At 50.0% G+C, this 21,561-nt stretch overlaps 2 protein-coding genes across 2 annotated transcripts; one reads left to right on the top strand and one right to left on the bottom strand.

The window, feature by feature from the left end:
- Window positions 1–130: 130 nt before the first annotated feature.
- arl1 (ADP-ribosylation factor-like 1) lies at window positions 131–2,138 on the top strand. The gene is made up of 6 exons (XM_077004921.1): window positions 131–270; window positions 744–881; window positions 983–1,064; window positions 1,157–1,268; window positions 1,354–1,532; window positions 1,635–2,138. The coding sequence occupies exons 1-6, from the start codon at window positions 267–269 to the stop codon at window positions 1,663–1,665; spliced, it is 546 nt and encodes a 181-aa protein (XP_076861036.1). The 5' UTR covers window positions 131–266; the 3' UTR covers window positions 1,666–2,138.
- utp20 (UTP20 small subunit processome component) lies at window positions 2,015–21,272 on the bottom strand. Its single transcript, XM_077004917.1, is given in 63 exon segments — window positions 2,015–2,810; window positions 2,908–3,053; window positions 3,224–3,350; window positions 3,552–3,800; window positions 3,887–3,958; window positions 4,072–4,233; window positions 4,235–4,260; window positions 4,361–4,493; window positions 4,657–4,788; window positions 4,922–5,104; window positions 5,273–5,342; window positions 5,455–5,534; window positions 5,653–5,763; window positions 6,059–6,190; window positions 6,406–6,576; window positions 6,688–6,804; window positions 6,901–7,042; window positions 7,125–7,291; window positions 7,380–7,547; window positions 7,631–7,729; window positions 7,799–7,955; window positions 8,069–8,208; window positions 8,295–8,587; window positions 8,691–8,743; window positions 8,895–9,034; window positions 9,143–9,280; window positions 9,498–9,638; window positions 9,729–9,884; window positions 10,072–10,224; window positions 10,332–10,385; window positions 10,555–10,698; window positions 10,799–10,886; window positions 11,200–11,344; window positions 11,452–11,687; window positions 11,863–11,942; window positions 12,050–12,193; window positions 12,457–12,665; window positions 12,817–12,983; window positions 13,205–13,330; window positions 13,823–13,908; window positions 14,007–14,097; window positions 14,205–14,402; window positions 14,804–15,053; window positions 15,991–16,070; window positions 16,152–16,228; window positions 16,317–16,475; window positions 16,556–16,618; window positions 16,760–16,910; window positions 17,037–17,142; window positions 17,250–17,338; window positions 17,441–17,575; window positions 17,708–17,886; window positions 17,997–18,074; window positions 18,190–18,324; window positions 18,436–18,582; window positions 18,856–19,011; window positions 19,259–19,396; window positions 19,533–19,614; window positions 19,791–19,979; window positions 20,171–20,303; window positions 20,456–20,522; window positions 20,737–20,817; window positions 21,079–21,272. Coding segments are annotated over 63 exon segments (8,328 nt in total). The 5' UTR covers window positions 21,130–21,272; the 3' UTR covers window positions 2,015–2,654.
- Window positions 21,273–21,561: the final 289 nt, after the last annotated feature.

Raw genomic sequence — 21,561 nt, 5'->3', positions numbered from 1 at the left:
CAGACAGTGGAAATAAATATACACGTCTTAATAAAAGTATTGTGGGGAAACTCCACGATATATAAATTTTTTTACTTTGACCTACATTATCTGAGAAATAATAACGTGGCAAAGGGGGGGACTGCGCAGATATGTGGCAATAACGAGAGACTTCAACGCGTTCAACTTCGACACGTCATTTAGAACTCCGAACACGGAAGCGCTCATCACCGAGGCTGTTAGCTACTGACACTTTCCTGACAGAAAAGCGTGGGATTTTGTCTAAAATGGGTATGTTTCCCCCCCCCCCACATTGTTTTAAAATATCAAAATGATGTGACAAATATTTAATAATTTCGTTATATTTTGTAAGCTACTGGTTTCAAGCTAACTTGCTATGACTGCGAACTTGTAGTCAGCCGGCTAGGTTAGCTCGCGAGTTCACCTACGCGCGAGGCTTTTATCGACAGAGAAACGCAGCACGCGCACCTCGCCAGTTCATCACACCTACATAGTAAATCTCTCAAAATGGTGTAGCGATGTTGCCATTTAACTGTGCGCGCAGGATACGTCGGTTAACGTTAACACATTTGACACATTGTTGCCCAACGAGCTGGTAATGTAGCAGGTGGGTCCGTCAGTGGGGTCGGACACCTCCGGACCGAACCGGGCTGCTTGGTACACTCGTGTGAGCCCCAGGTGTGTGTGGACCTGCGACCTGCCACTCGGCCGGTTCGACCTCTTAACGTGTGTTTCCCCAACAGGGGGCTTCTTCTCCAGCTTGTTTTCTGGACTTTTCGGTACAAGGGAGATGAGGATTCTCATCTTGGGTCTGGACGGTGCCGGGAAGACTACAATACTCTACAGGCTGCAAGTTGGAGAAGTTGTCACTACAATCCCCAGTATGATGTTGTTTTTTTACATCACATTCTTTCTCATCAACCAAAAATGTTTAAACCAGTCAGGGAACATGCTCATCATTTATATTGCTCTTTCACCACAGCCATTGGTTTCAACGTTGAGACCGTGACTTACAAGAACCTGAAGTTCCAAGTGTGGGATCTTGGTGGACAGACAAGCATCAGGTAGAAACCATTAGTCCAGACACTGTCGTCCCATTCTGTGTTACCTTTAAGCTTTTCTGCTAATGAGCTCCCCATGGAATTGTCTTCTCCAGGCCATACTGGCGTTGCTACTACTCCAACACGGATGCAGTGATCTACGTTGTGGACAGCAGTGACCGTGACAGGATGGGCATCTCCAAGTCCGAGCTGGTGGCCATGTTGGAGGTGAATCAAGTAGCACGTGTTGTTTTTATAACCAAGCACATGTTGATATTGCTTTGATATTGACCATTTTCTCTTTTCCCCACAGGAGGAAGAATTAAAAAAGGCTATCCTAGTGGTCTTTGCCAACAAGCAGGACATGGAGCAAGCAATGACGCCCACGGAGGTGGCCAACTCGCTGGGCCTACCTGCACTCAAAGACAGGAAGTGGCAGATCTTCAAAACATCTGCCACCAAAGGAACAGGCCTAGATGAAGCCATGGAATGGTGAGGGTTTGTTTTTACGCACGTTACCATCAAACGTTTGACGCTTATGAAATAAAACATGTTTACATACATCTGTTTACTAAGTAGACCGTTTCTTTGCAGGCTGGTGGAGTCCCTGAAGAGCAGGCAGTAATTGCACACACACCTCCCTGTAAATACTCCTGTCTTCTGAGCCCTTTACTGGGTTCCCTCTGAACCAGTGACTGCATTCCTCTCTGTTTTGTGAAGGCTGTAGCTGTCTCTTTCTGGTTCTTCCAGCTGTGAGGAGAAGCACCAGAACTGTTGGTCGGCGGTATGGCTAATAAGGAAACAAATGTTGGGTTTCCTGGTGTAAATGGACACTCTGCACATGAGCTGTAGAAAATGTTTTGGTCCTTCCCCCCCCTCCCCCCTCCTTGTCCCAACCTGTTCTTCCTGTAAAATGCATCCACTACACCCGTGTAATTTGAGTTGTTTCTTGTAATTACTTTTTTGAAGCCTGGTGCCAGGCAATGGGCAGGACACTTCACTCCTACCACGCAGTTGCCTCTTCCCCCTTGAACACTTTAAATCGGTCTTGCAACTTTGGTATCTTTACTTTGGTATTACAGCGAATGTTATTGAAGACTAACTGTGTTTTGTCATTTACATATTTATATCCAAGCATGGCCAGTGGACAATACTGTTGAGACTGGGATGCATTAACTCTGAAATAAATCTATAGTGTCGAATTTCCTGGGTGAAGCTTGCATATTGTTTTCCACCTGGGTCAGGGCTGATCTTACAATGCTGACCTATCCTGGGCATGCAGATGGGATGACTAACTGCCTTTGTTTTCTTTTTTTTGCTAGTCCTTTAGAATAAGACAATAAATCCTCGTGTCTCATCAGTTCTTGCCTTGCCCTTTACCACAAGTCGTGTGTCACAGTAATGTTGCCCATAAAGATTTTTTTTTGCCTTTCTTTTCATAAAAACATTGTACAATCAACAGCACAGATCCATATAGCAAGATGTATCATCTGTCAACATGTGATCTTGTAAAACCATTTACCACCTATGACATCAGTCCATAATTCCCATCTCCATCCGTTTTCTTAGACTGGCCACTATTTCATGAGGCCAGTCGCTGGAACAGTGGAGAGCTCACTGTACCATTGCCAGGTCCCTCAGTGAATTGCCTTTGTGTTTCTTTGCTTTGTGTCCTGGCCGCAAAAATTCAATTTTTCTCTTCTTTGCTTCCCTTTTCTTCTGGTGCTTTTTGATCTTTTTCCTAGCTGTGATGTCAGGATTAGCAACAGCCTGAAAATAAAGGCAATGATATGGGATTTACCACCAGATAATCTCAACACTGCTATTAAGAACCTGAAGCGAGCTGTATAATCTCAGAGAAACTCACCTGCACAGCCTTTTGTTTCTTGCGTGAGGTTCGTCTTAGCGTGGCATCTTTCTGCACAGCAGCAAAGGCGAGGGAGAACTTCTCCAAGCCTACCAGCTTCTTTAGCAGCTCAATGAGCTCCTGGGCCAGGTTTTTCAGTGTGGGGTCTAAGTTTGACCAGATTAAAAAAAAAAAACAGGTGGTTATACAATACAAATCTACGCTCTATATCCAGAACTCGTACTTGTTACCACCATCTGCCCCTCCATAATAGATGTGAAGTTTCTGAAACATGAGACAATGTTTCTGCCCGTCTCTCGCAGGTAGAAGAAGTTACCTTGGTCTGCATATGTGCTGTCCAGTTCTCTGTACAGTGGAGCAATGATAGTTGTCAGGTATGGAGCCAGGCACTCTTTGCCCAAGTCAACTGATATGGCTCCTAAGAACTTAAACACACACGTTCTCTAAGGGGGAAAAAAACATGCTCAAATTAGTCACTCCTTACCCAACACCCCCCAAAGGTAGCACTCAGAGCAAAGTTTTTATTTCCGTAAGGCTGGGTCAGTTACCAGGCTGACATACAATTGCCTGAAGCAATAGGACTGAGTTTTGACCACATCAAAGGTTACAGGGAGAAGCCCGAGTATTAAGATGTAATTACACACCTTCAGTGGAACTTTAGGTGTGTCCGATGCCTCTCTCTTAGCAAGCAGCGAGAGCTTCTTGATCACCCAGAGCAGAGAAGGTGTGCGATTCTCCTCCTCACCCTCCTGCTTCTGAACTCCTCCTTTCTCCTCTTCAATTCTGTCCTCTGTCCCCTCACCATCTCCTCCCCCTTCCTCCTTCTCTACCGAGTCGGACTCAGGTGAGATGAGGTAGATCACCTTGGCCACGAAGAGTAGGTTCTTGATTACCTGTGAACAGGATCAGATTATAGAAGGTCCGTGATGTTACCGTTGATGGGTTTTATGTCTGCTCAGTGTGGACTGGCCAAACCTACCTGCTCTCCTGCAGTCATGTCCAGGAATTTCGACTGCAGCTGGTGGCAGAATGACAAGACCAGCTCCCTCATCTGAGGAAAACGACAGCCAACAAAATTACAGAGGAGAACATTTCAGATGTTCTAGGATCTGGAGGAGTTGAGGACTACCTTGTCCAGTGCTGGTAACACCGAGGAACCCTCACCTTCTTGTCGAGGTTGGTCGAGAGGAAGGAAGTGGCTGCGGACCGGCTAGTCTTGAGGCCGTGCCCCTGCGACTGCCACGCGGACACCAGCTCCTCGGCTTTCTGGTCCGCAAACAGCAGACCGAAGATCTGAGAGGCGGTCAGCCACACCCAGGAGTGGGGGGTAGCGGAGGTGGGCTTCGATGTGACCTGGGGGGGGGGGGGGGGGGGGGGACAGGGTGCAGATGAAGATTTATCCCAGATGCATTTGTGTATGCTTGTGAGCATTTGTGCGGGGAGGGGTTTCTACCCCAGATGCTTTGGAGTGTGTCAGCGGGTTTGTGGAGCTCCAAGAAACCACAGTCTTTGATGATCTTCGTGATGAGGGTGAGGAAGCTGAAGAGGAGCCGGTCGGCCCCTTTCTCCTCCTCCTCTTCCTCAATCTACACCAAAAGCACACAATTATGAGTTCCTGACTAAAAGCCACTGTACAAAGAGTTATAAAATGTACCACATGATCTGCTTCTGTAATCACTCAATTAATATATCACAAATTAATATCACATGCTTGTGTCTTGTGCACACAGAAATTCAAACAATACTTACATCCTCAAAATTGGAAATGTGGATTTCTTTCTCTATAAGGAGCAGAAGGGAATCCATCCTGCGATTAAATCTGTTCCCTTCCACTTCTACAAAGAGTCCACAAACCTGAGCCCCCAGCCTACGCAGTGCCATCTATATATATTCACATAAAGAGAGAGAGAGAGGGAGAGAGAGGTTGCAAAGTAGGATCAGTTTTTACCCTCAACAGAGGCGAGCTGGGATTTTTTTTTCTTAATTTTTCTGACTGCAAGACTTTTTGGTTTACCTTCTCTCCAGTTAGCCAGCTGTTTACCAACGTGAACATGGAGTCCTGGTGCTTCACATCCAACTGCCCCAGCAGTGACTTAATAGCAAGAGAAGCCATTTTCTTACAGCGTGTCGAGTCATCGTTGACCGTTGTCAGAGACAGAGGCACAAAGAACAGACCACAATGCTCCAGCAAAAGCGGCTGTGGAAGACACAGCAACAAAAATCAACCCACATCGCCCACTTCAAAACAAACTTGTCCAATACTCCCGAGTCACACGCGTCAGTGTTGACCTGTACAAGACGCCTCTGCCTCGTCTTAACGCCTTCAACTCGAAGCTTAAATATTAGTAGCAAAGTCAGAAGGTACCTGAGGGAACGTTTGGAAAATGAAGGCCATCATCTCAAGGGCAGACTGTCTTCCAGTGTCATACTCATAACTGCATGAAGGAGAAATTACAATCTTTCATCTCCACAGGCGGAGAACATTTATAGCTCTATTAATGAACGGCCTATGGAGCCTGTGCCTGTATTCTGTAAGAGGAAACCTACCTGAGCTGGGAAACAATAAAGTCCAAATGACCCCTGAGCTTCTTCCCCAGCGGATAATCCATGAGGTACCTCAGGTAGATCTGGGAGAAGAGGGAGGACATTCATTACAAGAATGAACACATGATGGGATTATAAAGCAGTGCATAAATGGGAATGGGTATGGCGACAAAGGCAATGAAGTTTATCTTCTTGACGGACCTGTCTGCAGCGAACGCGGACCTGCTCGTTCGACCCATTTATGGACAGCTTGGCTACTTTCTTCATCACCTCTTCCATCTCAGGCACCACTAGCTTCCTGGAAAGGATTGCCTTAAAAAAAAAATCCCCACCATGGCCGTTAAGCAAGCCGTGGTTTTTGAATGCAGGCATAACCCAGACACGCGCGAAAGTGCTCCTCGAGTCGGCCGAGAACCCAGAAACAGGTACCGAGAAGTCCAACTCTTGAAAGCAGACGTCACTTAGCTTTATGCTACGCGAGGCGTGATAACTTGGAATTAAACACAAGCTGGCAGCTTTCTAATATGCTTACACATGGTTACAGTTTTAAGGGACAATCAGAGTTATTAGGGAACAAGTATGATTTTAAGTTGGAGGTTAAAGCTACCCTAAGCAGGCCAAATGCGGTGGCTTGACGAGAATTGTCATAGATGTCCTCCTCGGCATATCCCAGCAGCACTTGCAGCTGTGTATCAGAGATGCGGTGGATCGTCACACTCTTCACCAAGATGGTAATGGCCTACAAGACAAAGACCATTTTTTAATCATTCATAAAACATTTTCACAACGTTAAACAATTCACAGTGCTAAAACTAAACTAAGTCCCAATGCTTGGTCACTAAACTAAAACTAGTGACATTACAATTTACACCACAATTTTGGACTTAATCTGGAAGTCAGCTCCAAGGGAGGCGGGATTTAATCGGAGAAACGTGTGGTGTGGGCTCTCGTCACCTTGAAGCAGTTCTGGACGAGCTGGAAGTTCTCCCCGCGGCCGGCTCCTGCTTTAGCGTAGTCTTTCAGCAGCACAAACAGCTGCTTGGTGAGCTGCTCGGCACTGCGATCTACAGCGGGCAGCGGAAACTTCAGCACCCAGACGAAGGCCAGCAGAGCCTCCGTGATCACCTGCGCACAAAAGCGCGCGTCACGACCACGAGGGGGGAAAAAAGCAGCGTGCATGCTGCATCACGAGAGGAGGTGCGGCTCCCTGCTGCGGGGGGGACGGGGGGGACGCACCTTGACATGCATGGAGCCGAGACAGTCGAGAAGCAGAGGGACAAACGGGTCCAGCATCTCCCGCACGGTCGCCACGGAGGAGTTGACCTTGGAGCTCCTCAAACTGTAGTGGAGGAGCTGGAACGTAGAACGAAGCAAGTCACCAAGGATAATATACGAATATACGATCGATATAAAAGGGGCGTCGGGTTCGTGTTTTTTCCGGGCGCTTACGCTCAGCCCTGCGTCCACCAGGATGTGCATGTTGGTTTTGGGGCTGACGGCAGCTGGTCGGCCTCCTCGTTTTGGGGTGGGGGGCAGCAGGAGGCAGCTGGGCGGAGGCCGGCGGGGGTCCGGAGGAACAGCAGGCTTCTCCCTGAGCCAAAGAGGATGTGGAGTTACTCGAACGGTATCTGACGCATCAGCGGACCGTGTGTGTGTGTGAGAGAGACACATACTTGCTCTTGCTGGTGATGAGGGGCAGACTTTGGCTGACCAGGCCATGGCTCAGTAACAGGATGGACTGCGGGGTCATGCCCGGGTTAAGCAAGAGTCCTGCCACCACTCTCCTCAAGACGCTATGAACGCGCCTGGACACCTTCAGGCTGGCCGTGTTCTCCAGCACCTGGAGAAGACGGAGACAGCCGTGGGCTGAAGAGCGTTCGGGTGGACGGCGTTCGAGACTCGCGTCTCGCGTCTGATTGGACGGTTACCTCTTTGAGCGGCACGATCAGCTGGGTGACGCGCTCCTGACTGCAGAACTGGGCCAGCAGCTCGTACGAGTCCGAGCTCTTGCTGTGACGCGCCTCCATCACCTTGGAAACGATGCCTTTAATTTCCTTCTCCTCAGCGACAGCCCCAAACAGCTCGTTGTTGAAGATCTAGAGAAGGTTCTCAGCATCAACGGGCTCAGGATACTCATACAAAGCCAATATCATAAGACAGCACATGCAGGATCGTTTACCTCAACCAGCAAGTCCAAGCACGGGTCAAGGTCTCCCGCCTTCATCGATGGCCTCAGGATCAAGAGCAGGTGGTACGTAGTGAAGGTCAGCACGTGAATCTGAAAAACAGCATGAATGACTACATTTCCCTGCTTTCATTGCAACTTGATTCGGCTGCGATTTTTTACCTGGTATCCCTTCACGAGGACACCCTGCATCTCTCGTAGAAGGTACTGTAGGTAGCGACTCCCCAAGGCCTCGATGATCTTGATCAAAGTGCTCCGCGCTACGTCTCGGATCTCCTGGAACCGACTCTTCAGGTGGACACAGATTTTGAGGAGAACCCTGCGAATTCAACACGTCACCCTGCTTACAAGTGCACCTCCACTGAACTGAGCTGGTAAGTATTAAAAGGGATAAATCACAACACACTCTGAGTGGAGAACACACACACACACCCTGGCAAGTTGTCTTCCATAGCTTCCTGCGGGAGGGACTGCATGACTCGGACCATGGCGAAGGCGATGGGCACCCTCGCAACTTCCTCCTCCTTCACGTCTTTGGACTTCACCGTCTTGTGTTCCTCATCTCTCTTCACCTGTACACACAAGTTTCGGGTCACGTTTACAGCTCGACTCGGACGTGCCCACACCACCGGCACCGGAGGGAACGTGCGATGCGGACCTTGGCAGTCAGGCATTTGTGAAGCCGTGGCAGGATGCTCTTCTGGACGGTGTTGTGGATGGAGGAGACCAGAGCCTCCAGCTGCTCTCTGCTCCGCGGAAGGCCGCTGTTGACGGCGGAGGCCGCTCTCTTGACCCCGCCCTCCACGTCTCCGCCCGGCTTGGCCGAGTCGCCGGCGGGCGTCTCCGCGACACCGGCGGTTTCCATGGCGTCGCCTTCATCGCCGTCGTCCGAGTCCGTGGCTTCCGCTCGCTCTTCCTCCTCTTCCTCCTCGCCCGCCGCCGCGCTCGCCTCTGCGGACCAGAACCGAAGAACGTGACCGTCCAGCCTGGAGCCGCCGGAGCCTCCATCACCTCCGCAGCGGGCCCACAGCGCCACGACGTCTCCAGAACTCACCGTCCGCCCTTTTGTGGTCGAAGTGGAACGCCTCAAGGACGGTCACCAGCAAACTGCGCAAGTGGGAGACAAGTTACCGTCAAGCAGACGTTTCCGGTACGCGCACACGTGAACGCCCCGCACGTGAACGCCATGCACGCTTGCCCCACACGTGAACGCCATGCACGCTTGCCCCACACGTGAACGCCCCACACGTGCACGCACCTGACGGCCAGCTTCTGCTCGGCGAGTCCTGTCTGCAGCACGTGGATGAAATACTTGAGGTAGTAGAGGTACTTGGACCAGGTCAGGCGTCCACACACGGCGCCGATCACGTCCACCGCCGCCGACGTCATGGCTTCGTACTGCGAGCACGAGACACGTGAGGACCCAGACAGAGAACACTCGTCACACTAAACGTGATGGCGGGGGCCCAGTGTGTGCACGGGGGGGGGGGCAGCCGCCGTAGCTACCTTCAGCAGTTTGTCATCGAACAGAGCGACTGTGGCGTAGGGCATGATGTAGTTCTGAAGGGAACGGGAGGACATGGTCACGGTGCCGTCCGTCAGCTGTTTGGCCAACTTCCTGAGTGCTCGCCCCCTCCGATGTATCTGCACAGACAGACAGAGAGACAGACAGACAAAGAGAGAGAGAGACAGAGACAGAGTCGGAGAGAGAAAACATGCAATACAATGTCACTAAAAGGTCTTGTTGTCATCCTCTTCATCACCATCATCTTCCCAGTATATTTTTGGTGCCTGTGGAAATACCACCAGTCTTCATAAAAGCGTGAAGGTCCCACAGGTGTTTGTAACACGGAGGTTCTACCTGAATGTGCTTCATGTGCTCAAAGAAGTCGGACTCGGGGTCGGTGTAGTTGGTGAGCTGCACCAGGTCCCGGAACTCGGCGCGGCTGGGGAAGGTTCTGACCAGACAGGCCAGGACGGAGGTGTAGTCGTTCCTCACGCTCTGCGCAGGACACAACGGGTTCAGCGCTGTGGGTGTGCGTGTCGTTTTCTCCCATAGCTATTGAAGGTGTGTGTACATCCGTGTGTGTACCTCGGTTTTGCTCTTCAGCCCCCGCCTGACTGCTTCTAGCACAGTGTACTGCACGATCTCTTTGTACTCCTGCTCAGGGCAGCCCACTGTGTTCAGCTGTGTAATTACAGCCGACAGACACAGGGTGGCACTGTCCGCCAAAGACATGTCCCCAATCTAACATGTACACACACAAAGGACAGTTGATGAAGCATGTAGGACAATAGAGAATCACACGCATAAGAGAGCCAAGTTAATTCTGTTTGATACACTCACACTTTATGTAGCAGCATTTCTACTGCACAACACACACACACACACACACACACACACACACACACACACACACACCTCTTGTACTCACTTCATAAGAGTAGAAGCAGTTGTGCATGACAGCAGTGAGGTATCTCATGTCCAGCACGGTCATCTCTTTGATGCGTCTCATGATCTCCTGAAAGGCTATCAGACGCACGTCAAAGTGGATCTCATCCAGATGGCGGCTGTCAAAGGCGTTCAGCTGGATGAGGGGAGGGGAGAGGAGGAGAGGAGCAGAGATGCTTAGAGGTAGAACAAAAACCACACTGACTGCCACACTGCTCCCTGTGCCCTCCAAGAACTCCTCACCTTGACCACAACATCAGAGATGTACTTCAGTTCTCCATCCAGGTCAGACAGGGTCTGCAGAGAGAGAGCGAGAGGCGGTGAGCGGGGCGGGGCGTGAGCGGGGTCGTGAGAGGGGTGGGGCGTGAGCGGGGCGGGGCGTGAGCGGGGCGTGAGCGGGGCGGGGCGTGAGCGGGGCGGGGCGTGAGCGGGGCGGGGCGGACGGACGTCCCAGAGCGGGGCTGACCTGGAAGACGTGGCACAGGGCCTGGCGTGACTGCTTGCCCTGCGTGCTGGAGAGAAGCTTGCTGAGGGGCTTCAGGAACACGGCGGGATCTAAACACTGCCTCAACAGGTTCTGCACCGTGCTCAGGATGTCCAGTTCCGTCTCCTGTAACACACGCACACACACGATTTTGTTTTCTTCCAAGTGCTATGAAGCTGTGCCACTGGTACTAGCTCTGGTACTGGTACTATGGGGATAATGGTACCTGAGTAATCTTTGGCTTGTGTAGGTACGGCAGCAGGAGGCTGATGAGAGTTGAGCTCTGTTCCTTGTCGGTGACAAACCTGCTGATCCTGGAAGATGAAAAACAAACAGACAGACAAACAAAAAAGAAAAACGGCATCGTATGACTTGTGCTTTGACTTCAGGTGACATGAGTGAAGTGGGTGTGTTTGCGTGTGTTTGGGGGAGGGGCCTACTTGGAGAGGATGTGAAGTGGGTGTGTTTGGGGCGGGGCCTACTTGGAGAGGATGTGAAGTGGGTGTGTTTAGGGCGTGGCCTACTTGGAGAGGATGTGAAGTGGGTGTGTGTGTGTGTTTGGGGAGGGGCCTACTTGGAGAGGATGTAAAGTGGGTGTGTTTGCGAGTGTTTGGGGGAGGGGCCTACTTGGAGAGGATGTTAAGCTCCTTGCTGACTTGAGCTCTGAACTTCTTCCTCTTGATGCGATCAGAGTTGAGCACGACACCGCCGAGGTACTGCAGCAGGGCGGGAACATGAGGCAAGAGCAGCCTGGACCCTACAGTCAACGAGTCTGAGCGCAAACACGGGGACGGACATTACTACAGGAGACGAGGCCCAGAACCCCGGGTGAGGAAGCGCCTGACCCTGCCGGACCACTCCCCTCGCCCCGCCCCCTACCTGTGATGTCATCGGAGCAGGGGAGGGGCTCCGGGATGGCAGAGTCACCGACGCTCAGCTCCGTCTCGCTCTCGGAGGGCTCGAAGTCGGGCGTGTTCAGCAGGCCCTCACAGATGTCCATCACCATGGCCACCGTGCTGGCAGAGATGTTCTTGGAGGACAGCAGGGCGAAGACATTGAGCAGGACGTCGCACTCGGGGTGGCCAGGTCTCTGCTTAGCCAGTAAAGGGAAGAACCTGAGGGGGGGGGGGGGGGGGGGGGGGGTTGTCATGAATGGGTTTACCATTACCAGGCACTTACAAAGGAGGAAACAAACCTTAAAGATTACGTTACTTTTAGAAAAGCAATATTATTATTCGTCTTTTGCTGTGTGTGTGTGTGTGTGTGTGTGTGTGTGTGTTTTAAAGACACCTGGCATTCTTGCTCCACACATGGATGAGTTTAAGCAGTGGAGTGGGGGCGTAGGGGCTCTCCGAGGGCAAACGGCATATCTGGGAGAAAATACATATCCCACACAGCCACAGTGTAAGACATCCCACAGACAAAACTCACAGCAACGCGCCCCCCCCCCCCCCCCCGACACAGACGCCCGTCGTACCTGAGGCCAGACCACAGCGTGGAACACGGCGTCAAGTTCGTCCTCGGTGAAGCTGTATGTATCGAAGTTGTCGAAGAAGTCCTGGACACGCTGCACGCCCAGTCGTCTCAGGTTCTTCAGAGGGTTGATGCAGCCAGCCTTAAGCTACACACACACACAGTTAGGCTTTGACAGAAAGTATTTGCTCATGAAAGTCTCATTTTATGTATAAGGTGAAAGGTCGGGGTTCAGAGATACATTAGTTCAAAGTGTAGCGCTACACTGACTATTATTAAACACACCTGATTCAATTACTCAATCAACTGGCAGGTTTAGTAGGTGTGTCTGAGCAGAGCTTCATCTACAGTGTCCAAAGCAGTCACAGTGGTAATTATGGGTGTGTCTTGGGGCAGGGGGCGGAGTCTTACCTGTTCCCTGCGCTCAAGCAGGGAGGTGACGGAGGCCGTGGCAGCCAGCACTATCTGCAGCAGCTTGGGCAGGTAGGTGTGGACCAGGTGACCCAGTTTGTGGAACACCGTCTCCACAACATTGAGCAGGCCGTGTTGGCGCCCCAGCGGGAGGACGGCCGCCGCGTCCGTCCCCGTCATGGCCCTGTCCACCGCAGCCAGGCACGTGCCTGCAAGGCGAGTCAACAGACAGGAGCAAAAGGCAGAGGGTCACGACCCCAGGTCTTCAAACCACCGGACCAAAGAGTCGGCTCTCTGGACGCGTTCTTCGTTAACGGGGGGGCCGGCATTGGAGGTGTGTGTGCGTGCGGTCGTGGGCACCTTGGCTGTGATGGCTGACGGGCTCCATCAGCAGGTCTATGAACATGGCCAGCTCCTCAGGCTGGCAGCCCGCCAGGAAGCGCAGGACGATGGAGGAACGAGAGGCGGTAGCCGCCTTGCCCTGGAACCTGCTGCCAGCCTTGGTGCGCATACGCCCGTACAGGATCCTGCGTGGAGACGGTACGCATGATTCTCCAGGATTATCACACACACACACACACACACACACACACACACACACACACACACACACACACACACACACACACACACACACACACACACACACACACACACACACACACACACACACACACACACACACACACACACACACACACATACACACACACACCAGAATCACAAAGGCAGACACACAGAGACAGACCTCATGAGGACAGGGATGAGTTTGGCCCGGTGCGAGCCCAACACCACAGCTCCCTCCTCGGAGATGTTGAAGTGGACGATCTCGTCTTTGAAGTGCTTGTCGTCCAGCAGCCTCTCCAGGTTCTCCCTGAAAGCAGTCAGCACTTTCGGGATTAGACCGGGCAACATATCAGGGAATGAAGTGACCGTTCCTCCGTCAAACAAAAGGGGCACACACATGAAACAAAAAATAATGATCCCTGTCTGAAATCAGATCCCTGATTAAAGTCTTTGAAAGTAGGTTGGACGGGGGGGGGGGTGACTCGTTTGTCATTACTCCCCAAGGCTGATGGCTACGGCAGTTTACTGCAGCAAGGGGGACAGGAAATGGATCCTCTAACAGAATAATGGAGGCTAAGAGTCGGGCTTTCAGCTTTCGGACTCCTGGATCGGCGAGCGCATTCCTGCTACCTCGCGGCGTACGGAAACCAGAGACGCGGCGGCCGATATCATCAGCATGCGGCCGGGGTATAAAAGGTCCTTCTTCATTCGCCCGACTTCAACATCTTACCCTATTACAGCCATTACAGTGTCAGCGGAGAAGGTGCGACAGGGGTGGATAAAGGCCTGAAGGACGTACTTGTAAGGCAGGATGTCGGGGTCTTTGTACGTCAACATGCAGTCCAGAGCCACTTTCTGGATCTGCTGGTCCTTGTGGCACAGGAGCTGTAGGGGGGGGGAAGGAGGCAGAGGGCTGAGGACCACGCCGGGAGAGCCTGGATGAGGCCTCCACCTCTGGAGGGTGGAGAACAGGGCAAACTCACCTTCGTGTACAGGTCCTGGAGCTCAGGCTCCAGATACAAAGCTTTGGGGTTGGTGAATTTGGAGAAGACCTTCAGGTGAGCTATCAGCTGCCTGCACAAACAGCAAGGTCAGAGAGTTTCACCGCGTGTTCTTGAGCGGCGCTCAAGAGAAAACGGTCACAAGGACGTGGAATACGCCGAGAACATGACAGATCTTACTTGGCTGCAGCTCTTCTTGGTATTTTTTTCTCCGTTTGTTTGGCCCGTTCCTCTTCCTCCTCCTCCTCCTCGTCTTCATCTCTCATGTCGACGTCCTCCTCATCAGCCACGGCCATGTTTTGCCGTGATGTGGAGCAGCTGCTCTTCCTCAGGTTTTGTGTTGGGGCCACCAGTAGGTCAGATGAGTAGAACTCATTTCTGTCAATCAGGAAGGAGACTGGCTGAGCAAAACCAGTTAACTATACAAACTCACCAGTTAACTATACAAACTCACCAGTTAACTTGCGCTGCAACCACTATACATGTTTCTAAAAACCCACCCCACATAAATACAAACATGACAGATTTTGGTGAAAATAAAGTAAATAAATAAATAAAACTCATGGTTACAAGATGGTCCCCACAAGATAAAAAATGTCTATGTTCTTTTCCTTGTGGGGACATATGGTCCCTAGGGACACATATACCCATCCTCAAATCAACCCATTCACACCCTCCCACATATCCACCCCCACAGCCACACCCACCTACCCAGCCACACCCTCCCACCCACCCACCCAGCCACACCCACCAAGCCACGCCCTCCCACACAGCCACACCTTATGAATCGCAGCAGCAGTGGGCTGAGCTCGCGGGTGCGTGGTTCCACCCGGTCGGGGAACTGGGCCATGGCTCTCCACAGAAGGCTGCGGAAGTTGGAGAAGTCCGTGCGGTCGCTGGTGCTGTCGGCCTGCTCCAGCTGCTCCACAAACACAAGTCCAACGTCGCCACTGCCGATCACATCTGCCCCCGAGCTCTTCCTCCGCCCTTCATAAACACCCTCCTCCTCCTCTTCAAGGAGCTCGTTCTCTGAGGAACAGGCAGCGTTTACTTGGGTTGTGACCACAAATACCGCATATATGCTTATTACATGATAAATATGGACAGAAACATACGCTAAACATTTACAATAAACTGAAGTCTCTTTCACAAAACTTCTACTTTGAAGAAGCACCATTGGCAGCAATTAAAGCTGCAGGTTTTACACACGTCTCTTCAAGCTTTGTACATCTGGATTTGCTTTATTCTTCATGGCAGATCCCATCAAACTCCTTCCATTTTAATCACTGAGGCTGCTGTGGTCATGGCAACACTCAGATCATGCCCTGACTTTTGTTTTGGAGATCCAGAGACTGTTCCCAAAGCCTCATCGCTAGGCTTTAGGCCTGTGGGCCTGTATGGACCTCACCAGAGTGTGTCCCATCAACTCAACTACATTCTACACACATAAAGGATCATTAAAGCAAACTGGATGTATTTCACCACAATTTGGAGAGCCTGAAATCTTAATAAAAAATTTCAATTTTTGCTTTTTTATTCCATTTCCAAGTCTGTAAAAACCTTTGAACTTCACCAGTACACACTTCAGACCAGGGGTACTCAACTGGCGGACCGCCGTCCGGATCCGGACCCGAACGCAGTCCTGTCCGGACCCAATCTCATTCCTGATTAACTGGATACGGCCAGCCACGTTCGCCACCCCCCCCCCCCCCCCCCCCAACAACTTACGTTCGCCACCCCCGCCGCACCGGACCTCAGGTCACAGGTATCTGCCAAAATTGGACCGCGGACAAATTTAGTTGAGTACCCCCGCTTTAGATGATTAAGCGTAGGGTTATGGGGAGAAACTGAGATTTTATCCATCCAGTAAGTGCATGTTCAAATTATATTAATCTGCAGACCAGTGGAGTAAGCACCTTTACATTTTTGCTGGATTAGCTAGCTTCTTTGATTAATGAGAACTCACCAGCCAGACCAGCAACCATCTCTAGATGTTCAGAGTAAACCTTCCAGAACTCCTTGTTGTCCATATCTCTGGCATGGCTCCTAAAACCGAAACAATAAGAGCTCCTTAACTCCAAACCAAACATTTACTCAGGTTCAGTTCTCCCATCACAGCAGACTCACGTGAGCAGATCGATGACGGCATCCCACAACGGTCTGAAATTGACGAACAGCATCGAGATGAGATACCGCAAAGGAACCTGGGAAGACACGGACAGGCGGGTCATCTCTGGCTGCTCCCCGAAAGCACGCCGAGCGGTTCGGAGCTTCAGGCACGGGAGGGTGTACCTGGTGGAAGGGTCCTCGGGGAAGGCAGGGTTGCACCAGGTCGTGCCGCAGTTTACGGAGGTGCAGGAGCTTCTCGCGGTAGTCCTGCACGGTGGCTGGGACCTGCTCCGCCTGCAGGCAGACGGCGAACACGCTCTGCGCACCTGAGTCTTCTTCGCCCTGCGAGGAAAAGAGCTCGGCTGTCAGAGGCTCGGAGCTGCGAGACTACTGCTCCAGCGGAGGGTTAAACCAAAACGCACCTCTGCTGGTCTGGGGAGCTCGGCCTCGAAGTGCGACATGATTCTCAGGGTCAAAAGGCGAATCTAAGGACAAAAAGTCAAGAAACTATTTAAACCATTTTAAGTAAATACACTATAGTAAATAGAACAATCTAATGGGGTGGGGGGGGGGGGGGGGCGCAGTGGCATTTCTAAACAGTTGGCATTAATCAACAAAAACTCTACCTTGGATAAATTGGATGAAAAATTGGAATGCAAAATCTGATACAGTCCCAGTAAGGAACTGTGGGAGAGCTGGGTGGAGCAGCCATTGAGAGAAAGTCTGGTGTAGTATAGATCAGCTAACAGCAGCGCAGAGAGATCGGTGGGGAACTTCCTGTGTGGACAACACAAAATGGTCATTTTTGTAAACTCGGAAGGCCTGCACTTGGAAAGAGTCCAGTGACTTTTACTTATTTGAACAGAAACCGTTAGCTTTCTTAGAAACTTGAAGCTTTCTTACTCTACGACACGCCTGACCAGCTCATCTGGAAGCAGGTCGAGAACTTGTGCTGTTTCCTTGAAGCTCAGCAGCGTGGTTAGGGCTTGCCTGGCCACAAACAGCCCTCCTGCAGGAACGCAATGAACACGTGAAGAACCCTCTACAACCTCTGGAGGTCTTTAAACAAGGGCACCAAAACAAAGCTGTTCCTACACACACTCGCGACCGACTGACCTTTCCCAAGTGTTTCAGTGTGCACCTCACGTAGAAGTCGATTCAGAAGAGCGGTGACAGAAGGAACCACCACTGCTGCCTCTATGGGTCTGCAAAACAGCATTCGCTTTCTCACCACAACAGCCAAACACGTGCTCGCGGGACGCAGCGAAGTCACGTCTAGGCCCCTAGGACCAGATAGGAGCTCCTACCTGAGGTGGGGCAGCAGCACCAGGGCGGCCCAGGGCTGCGAGAGATCCAACAGGGGCTGCTCATCCGGGATGTCAATGAGCGAGAGGATCAGCTCGGGAACGTGCACTGGCCGGACATTCTCCACGCCACGGCCCCTGCACAACATCACCACGTGGCATTCGGCAAAGTTCACATTGAGTGTGAAATCTGTGGCCTAATTAGCAATTACAGAACTGATCATCATCATTTGCATGACCCCGCCCCGAGGGAGAAGTCCCCACCCTCACCCCACAGGCTGTCCGGTGAAGAGCAGGGGGTACTTCTCGAAGGCCATAGAGCCGTCGGTGGGAGGGCGGGCTTTGGCCAGGATGAGCCGCACGAGCAGCTCCACGGCCAGCAGCCTGCTCCTGGAGTCTTCACCGCAGAACAGACGCTCCACGAACTGGAGCAGACTGGGCAGGAACAGCTGGAGAGAGACGACACGCACGTGAACCCGGAGCACGGCCGAACGCCTACGTCCGACAAGAGCAATGTTCGACAAGCATAAAGAAAGGGTTCAATCCCTCTCACGCTGACCTGCTCAAACTGCTTCATATCAAACATCTCCTTGGCAAATGAGATGATGAGATCCTGGTCTGCCCCACTGGCAAAGACCTAAGAAAGCAATCCGAATAAAGCCGCCATCAGAGCACATCGGCACGTACACTTCATAGCGCCGAAATACACACACAGCTTTTTATATTTGACATTAGGCCTTACACAAACATACCTGTTTCACCAGTTCTTGGGTCATGCTGGCTGGCAGGGTCATGTTCTCTCCCAGCAGGAAGGAGGAGACCACCTGCAGTAACAGACCACGGCAGGAGGACGACAGGCCTGCAGCCTGGACCAGCTGGACCAGCGTCTACGAGCACAATAACCAGAGGCAGGACACCATGATAAGTGACCGGGAAAAAGACGCGGGACAACCACCAGATGCAAAAGAAAAGAAAAAAAAACCCACGGGCACACATACCTCACACACAGATTCGGGCTTGGTGACCTTTGCACCTTTGCGGTGCTCTATGAGGGTGTGGTAGAGAACCAGGATCCTCTCCATGTGCTCGCTAGCCTCCTCACAGCTGCCTGCTTCCAGCCTCACCAGCAGTTCCATCACACTTCCCTGGAAAAGAAAGAGTTAAATGGTGTCAATACCATTTGTCCACTACGTTCTAATGACAGGACTGACAGGACTAAATACATTTTTTTCTTTCTTTATTTTACATTTATACTTCTTTACTGACTATAGAGAAAGAGCATCTCGATTCCTCTATGCCCTGGACACATCAGTCTGCCTTACTGCTCAGTCAAAGCGTTAAGAGTTTAGAAACCAGTGTGACCCATGAACAAAGGCTTCTATGTCTATTTCTTCATTGAACAGGAGAACGTCCTCTACCTGCAATGAATCCCAAAGGACCAGTAAGTGCTCCTTCTCAACATAATTGGCTGAGGACTCGGCCATCTGATCCAGAGCTTCTTTAACGGCATCCCAGGGGAGGGAATCGCCCCCATCAGCACTTGGACCAAGTTTTTTCAGAACCACTGGCAAAGCCTGAAACAAAATAACAATTAAAAGCTCAAACACACTAATCTAAAAATTCCTTTGACCTTCATGCTGGATGATGACCACACTAGGTGAAGAAATGGCTAACTCCTAACAAAATTCTGACAAGGACATGTTCATTTAATAAAAAAAATAAACACAATTATTAAGTCCTTCCATGCTGAAAATACTTCTGTTTCTAGAGCTGTGTTAACCAGGAAACCAGTCTGAAAGACTTAATAAACTATGAGCTCACTTTGTTGGCACAGGAATGGAACATTTTGCAGACTCCTCTGCACATCTCGAAGATGAGCTGTCCCACACCCTGGGCCTTCTGAGTGTGCTCAGCCAGGTCGGTGAACATCAGGGTGAACAGAGCATCAAAATCTGGAACCTGAGCATCAAGGGAGAGACACACCATTATCGACCACCTTCATTGGAGGAGACACCATCATCGACCACCTTCATTGGTGGAGACAGGTCATAAAGCACTCAGTGACTCCAAGGTACACAGGCCGTACAGTTCTTACCTTCCTCATTAGAAAGGAGAAGCTCTCTGCTGCAAAGTTGCGGATGTGTTCTTTCTTGTGTGCCAGAAGTTTACTGTAAAGACTGGGGTAGGACATGAGATGTGTAATGATACCATATTTCCTGACCAAATGCAGAGCTTCAGAGTTGGCACAAGTCACAATGGCAGAACGAAAATATTTTAAAGCATACAGGCATGTCAGTAATACTGGCACACAGATGTTTCACCGTTCTTACTTTCTGGGTTTTCTGACCCTCACCTATATATCTTGTCCATGTCCCTGACCATCAACCTCCAAAGGTACTTATACAGGTAGGACAAGCAGGTAAAGGTCCACTCCAGCACCTCGGTGTTCTGTGTCTCCAGCAACGAGGTGATAATGATAAAAAAGTCGGCGAAGTGAGGGTAAAAGTCCGTCTGGAGGTCCCGGGCAAGCTGCACTACAAGACTACAGATGCAAAGAGATGTTTGTTAGATCTCTGGCAATTGTTACGGCCAATAGTGTTTCCTTTGCTTCTGTTCTGAAGGTTCCCCAATATCTTTGGGAGCACAATGAATAACGTTAATCTCTGATACAACACCACTATCATTATATATATATAAACATATATATATTTTAAAAAACTAAAAAAAACTTACTCCAAGAGAGGCTGGTAAGCCATGCTGTTTTTGACTGACAGATGAGTCTTCAAACTCTCCACTATAGCATTTTGGTGGAATACTAACATGTTGAAAGACTGACTCTTGTTTGTTACGTCTCTCAGAAAGGCAGCTGTGGGAGAAAAGTACGCAATCAGAATCTGTGCATGAGGAACCGGGTAAAAAATGGATTCGAATTATCGACAACTTATTGAACACCTTCAAGTGTCAGCAATGAGGACTGACCATTGAAATACATCAGAGAGAAAAAAATGAGACACTTACTGAAGTGGTCTGTCAAATTCAGGTCTCTCCATTTTGTTAACCCTTCAAAAAAGTAGGTGTCTACCTCCTAACATGGACATCAAACAAAAGAGAAGCATGAATAACCACCCGAGAGTACATATCAAGGAGGAATTTCAAAAATCAAGATTCGTCATTAGATAGATTGCTCCTAGATCAGTTAAAAACCTTCTAGCAATACTTAACAATTTATGCCAAGTTACTTCACTAACCAACACGTGCTCTGTGTTGTCAGCAGTATTACTGTTGTTGTTTAAACCCACCTCAGAATAACTTCCCGTCCGATCAATACGGTGGATCACATCTATGTTCACGTTGGCAAGTCTCTCGGAAAATGTAAGAAACTGCAACACACAGCAAAAAAGGTTAGACCACGTTAATAAAGCAATATAGTTAGCTAGCTGCATCTCGTAAACTAACACATTTATAGAGCTTTGGCTATATTGTGCATCGTAAATTATGATAAACCTTAACACGTGATACCTCTGATGTTAAAATATCTTAAGTTATCTACTTATTTTACAAATAATTAGTCTTGTTTGAATGAGCTGTGCCATTCTACTCGGCACTCACGTCGCTAGTTATCGAACTAACTGCTAACTTACCCGGAAAGTATTTTCCGATTTATGAGAAAGTGGCTTCACTTTTAATTTCATTTTATTTTCTGCTGTGTGCACCCAGGTTGACGTTAAACGAATCGTAGCGATGTTATAAGAGAACACTGTTAATTTTCAGTAGAATTGTTGATACCCATGCCGTCTCAGGAGGCCGCCATTTTGAGTGTAGCACCGCTATTGGAGTAGTGATTATTTTTTCAAAGTAAAAGTTCGAATTGCTCAGAACTGAAGTGTTCACCGTATTGCCCAGCAGACGGTGGTTTCCTAAATAAATAGCTAAATACCCTGATCATATGTCTGAATATTAAAATAATTAAATGTCACAATAATTAAATCCCAAAACAGTGTATTTACAGCATTGCTGCTTCTTGAAAACTATTATTCATTATATTGGTTATTTAGTCTAAGCATATGTTCATTTTAAGCAGTGTTAAACCTGATACATTTACTAGAAACTCATAATTATTTGTT

The sequence above is a fragment of the Brachyhypopomus gauderio genome, chromosome 5 (assembly GCF_052324685.1).
Source record: "Brachyhypopomus gauderio isolate BG-103 chromosome 5, BGAUD_0.2, whole genome shotgun sequence".
NCBI classification, from domain to species: domain Eukaryota; kingdom Metazoa; phylum Chordata; class Actinopteri; order Gymnotiformes; family Hypopomidae; genus Brachyhypopomus; species Brachyhypopomus gauderio.
The sequence above is the reverse complement of the archived record's forward strand: the minus strand, read 5'-3'. Positions and strand labels throughout refer to the sequence as shown.

Excerpts from the sequence above, each read along its gene's own strand:
- arl1 (XM_077004921.1), top strand. Across the intron at positions 882-982 it reads AGTTGTCACTACAATCCCCA|CCATTGGTTTCAACGTTGAG; the intron begins GTATGATGTTGT and ends CTTTCACCACAG. Across the intron at positions 1,269-1,353 it reads AGCTGGTGGCCATGTTGGAG|GAGGAAGAATTAAAAAAGGC; the intron begins GTGAATCAAGTA and ends TTTTCCCCACAG.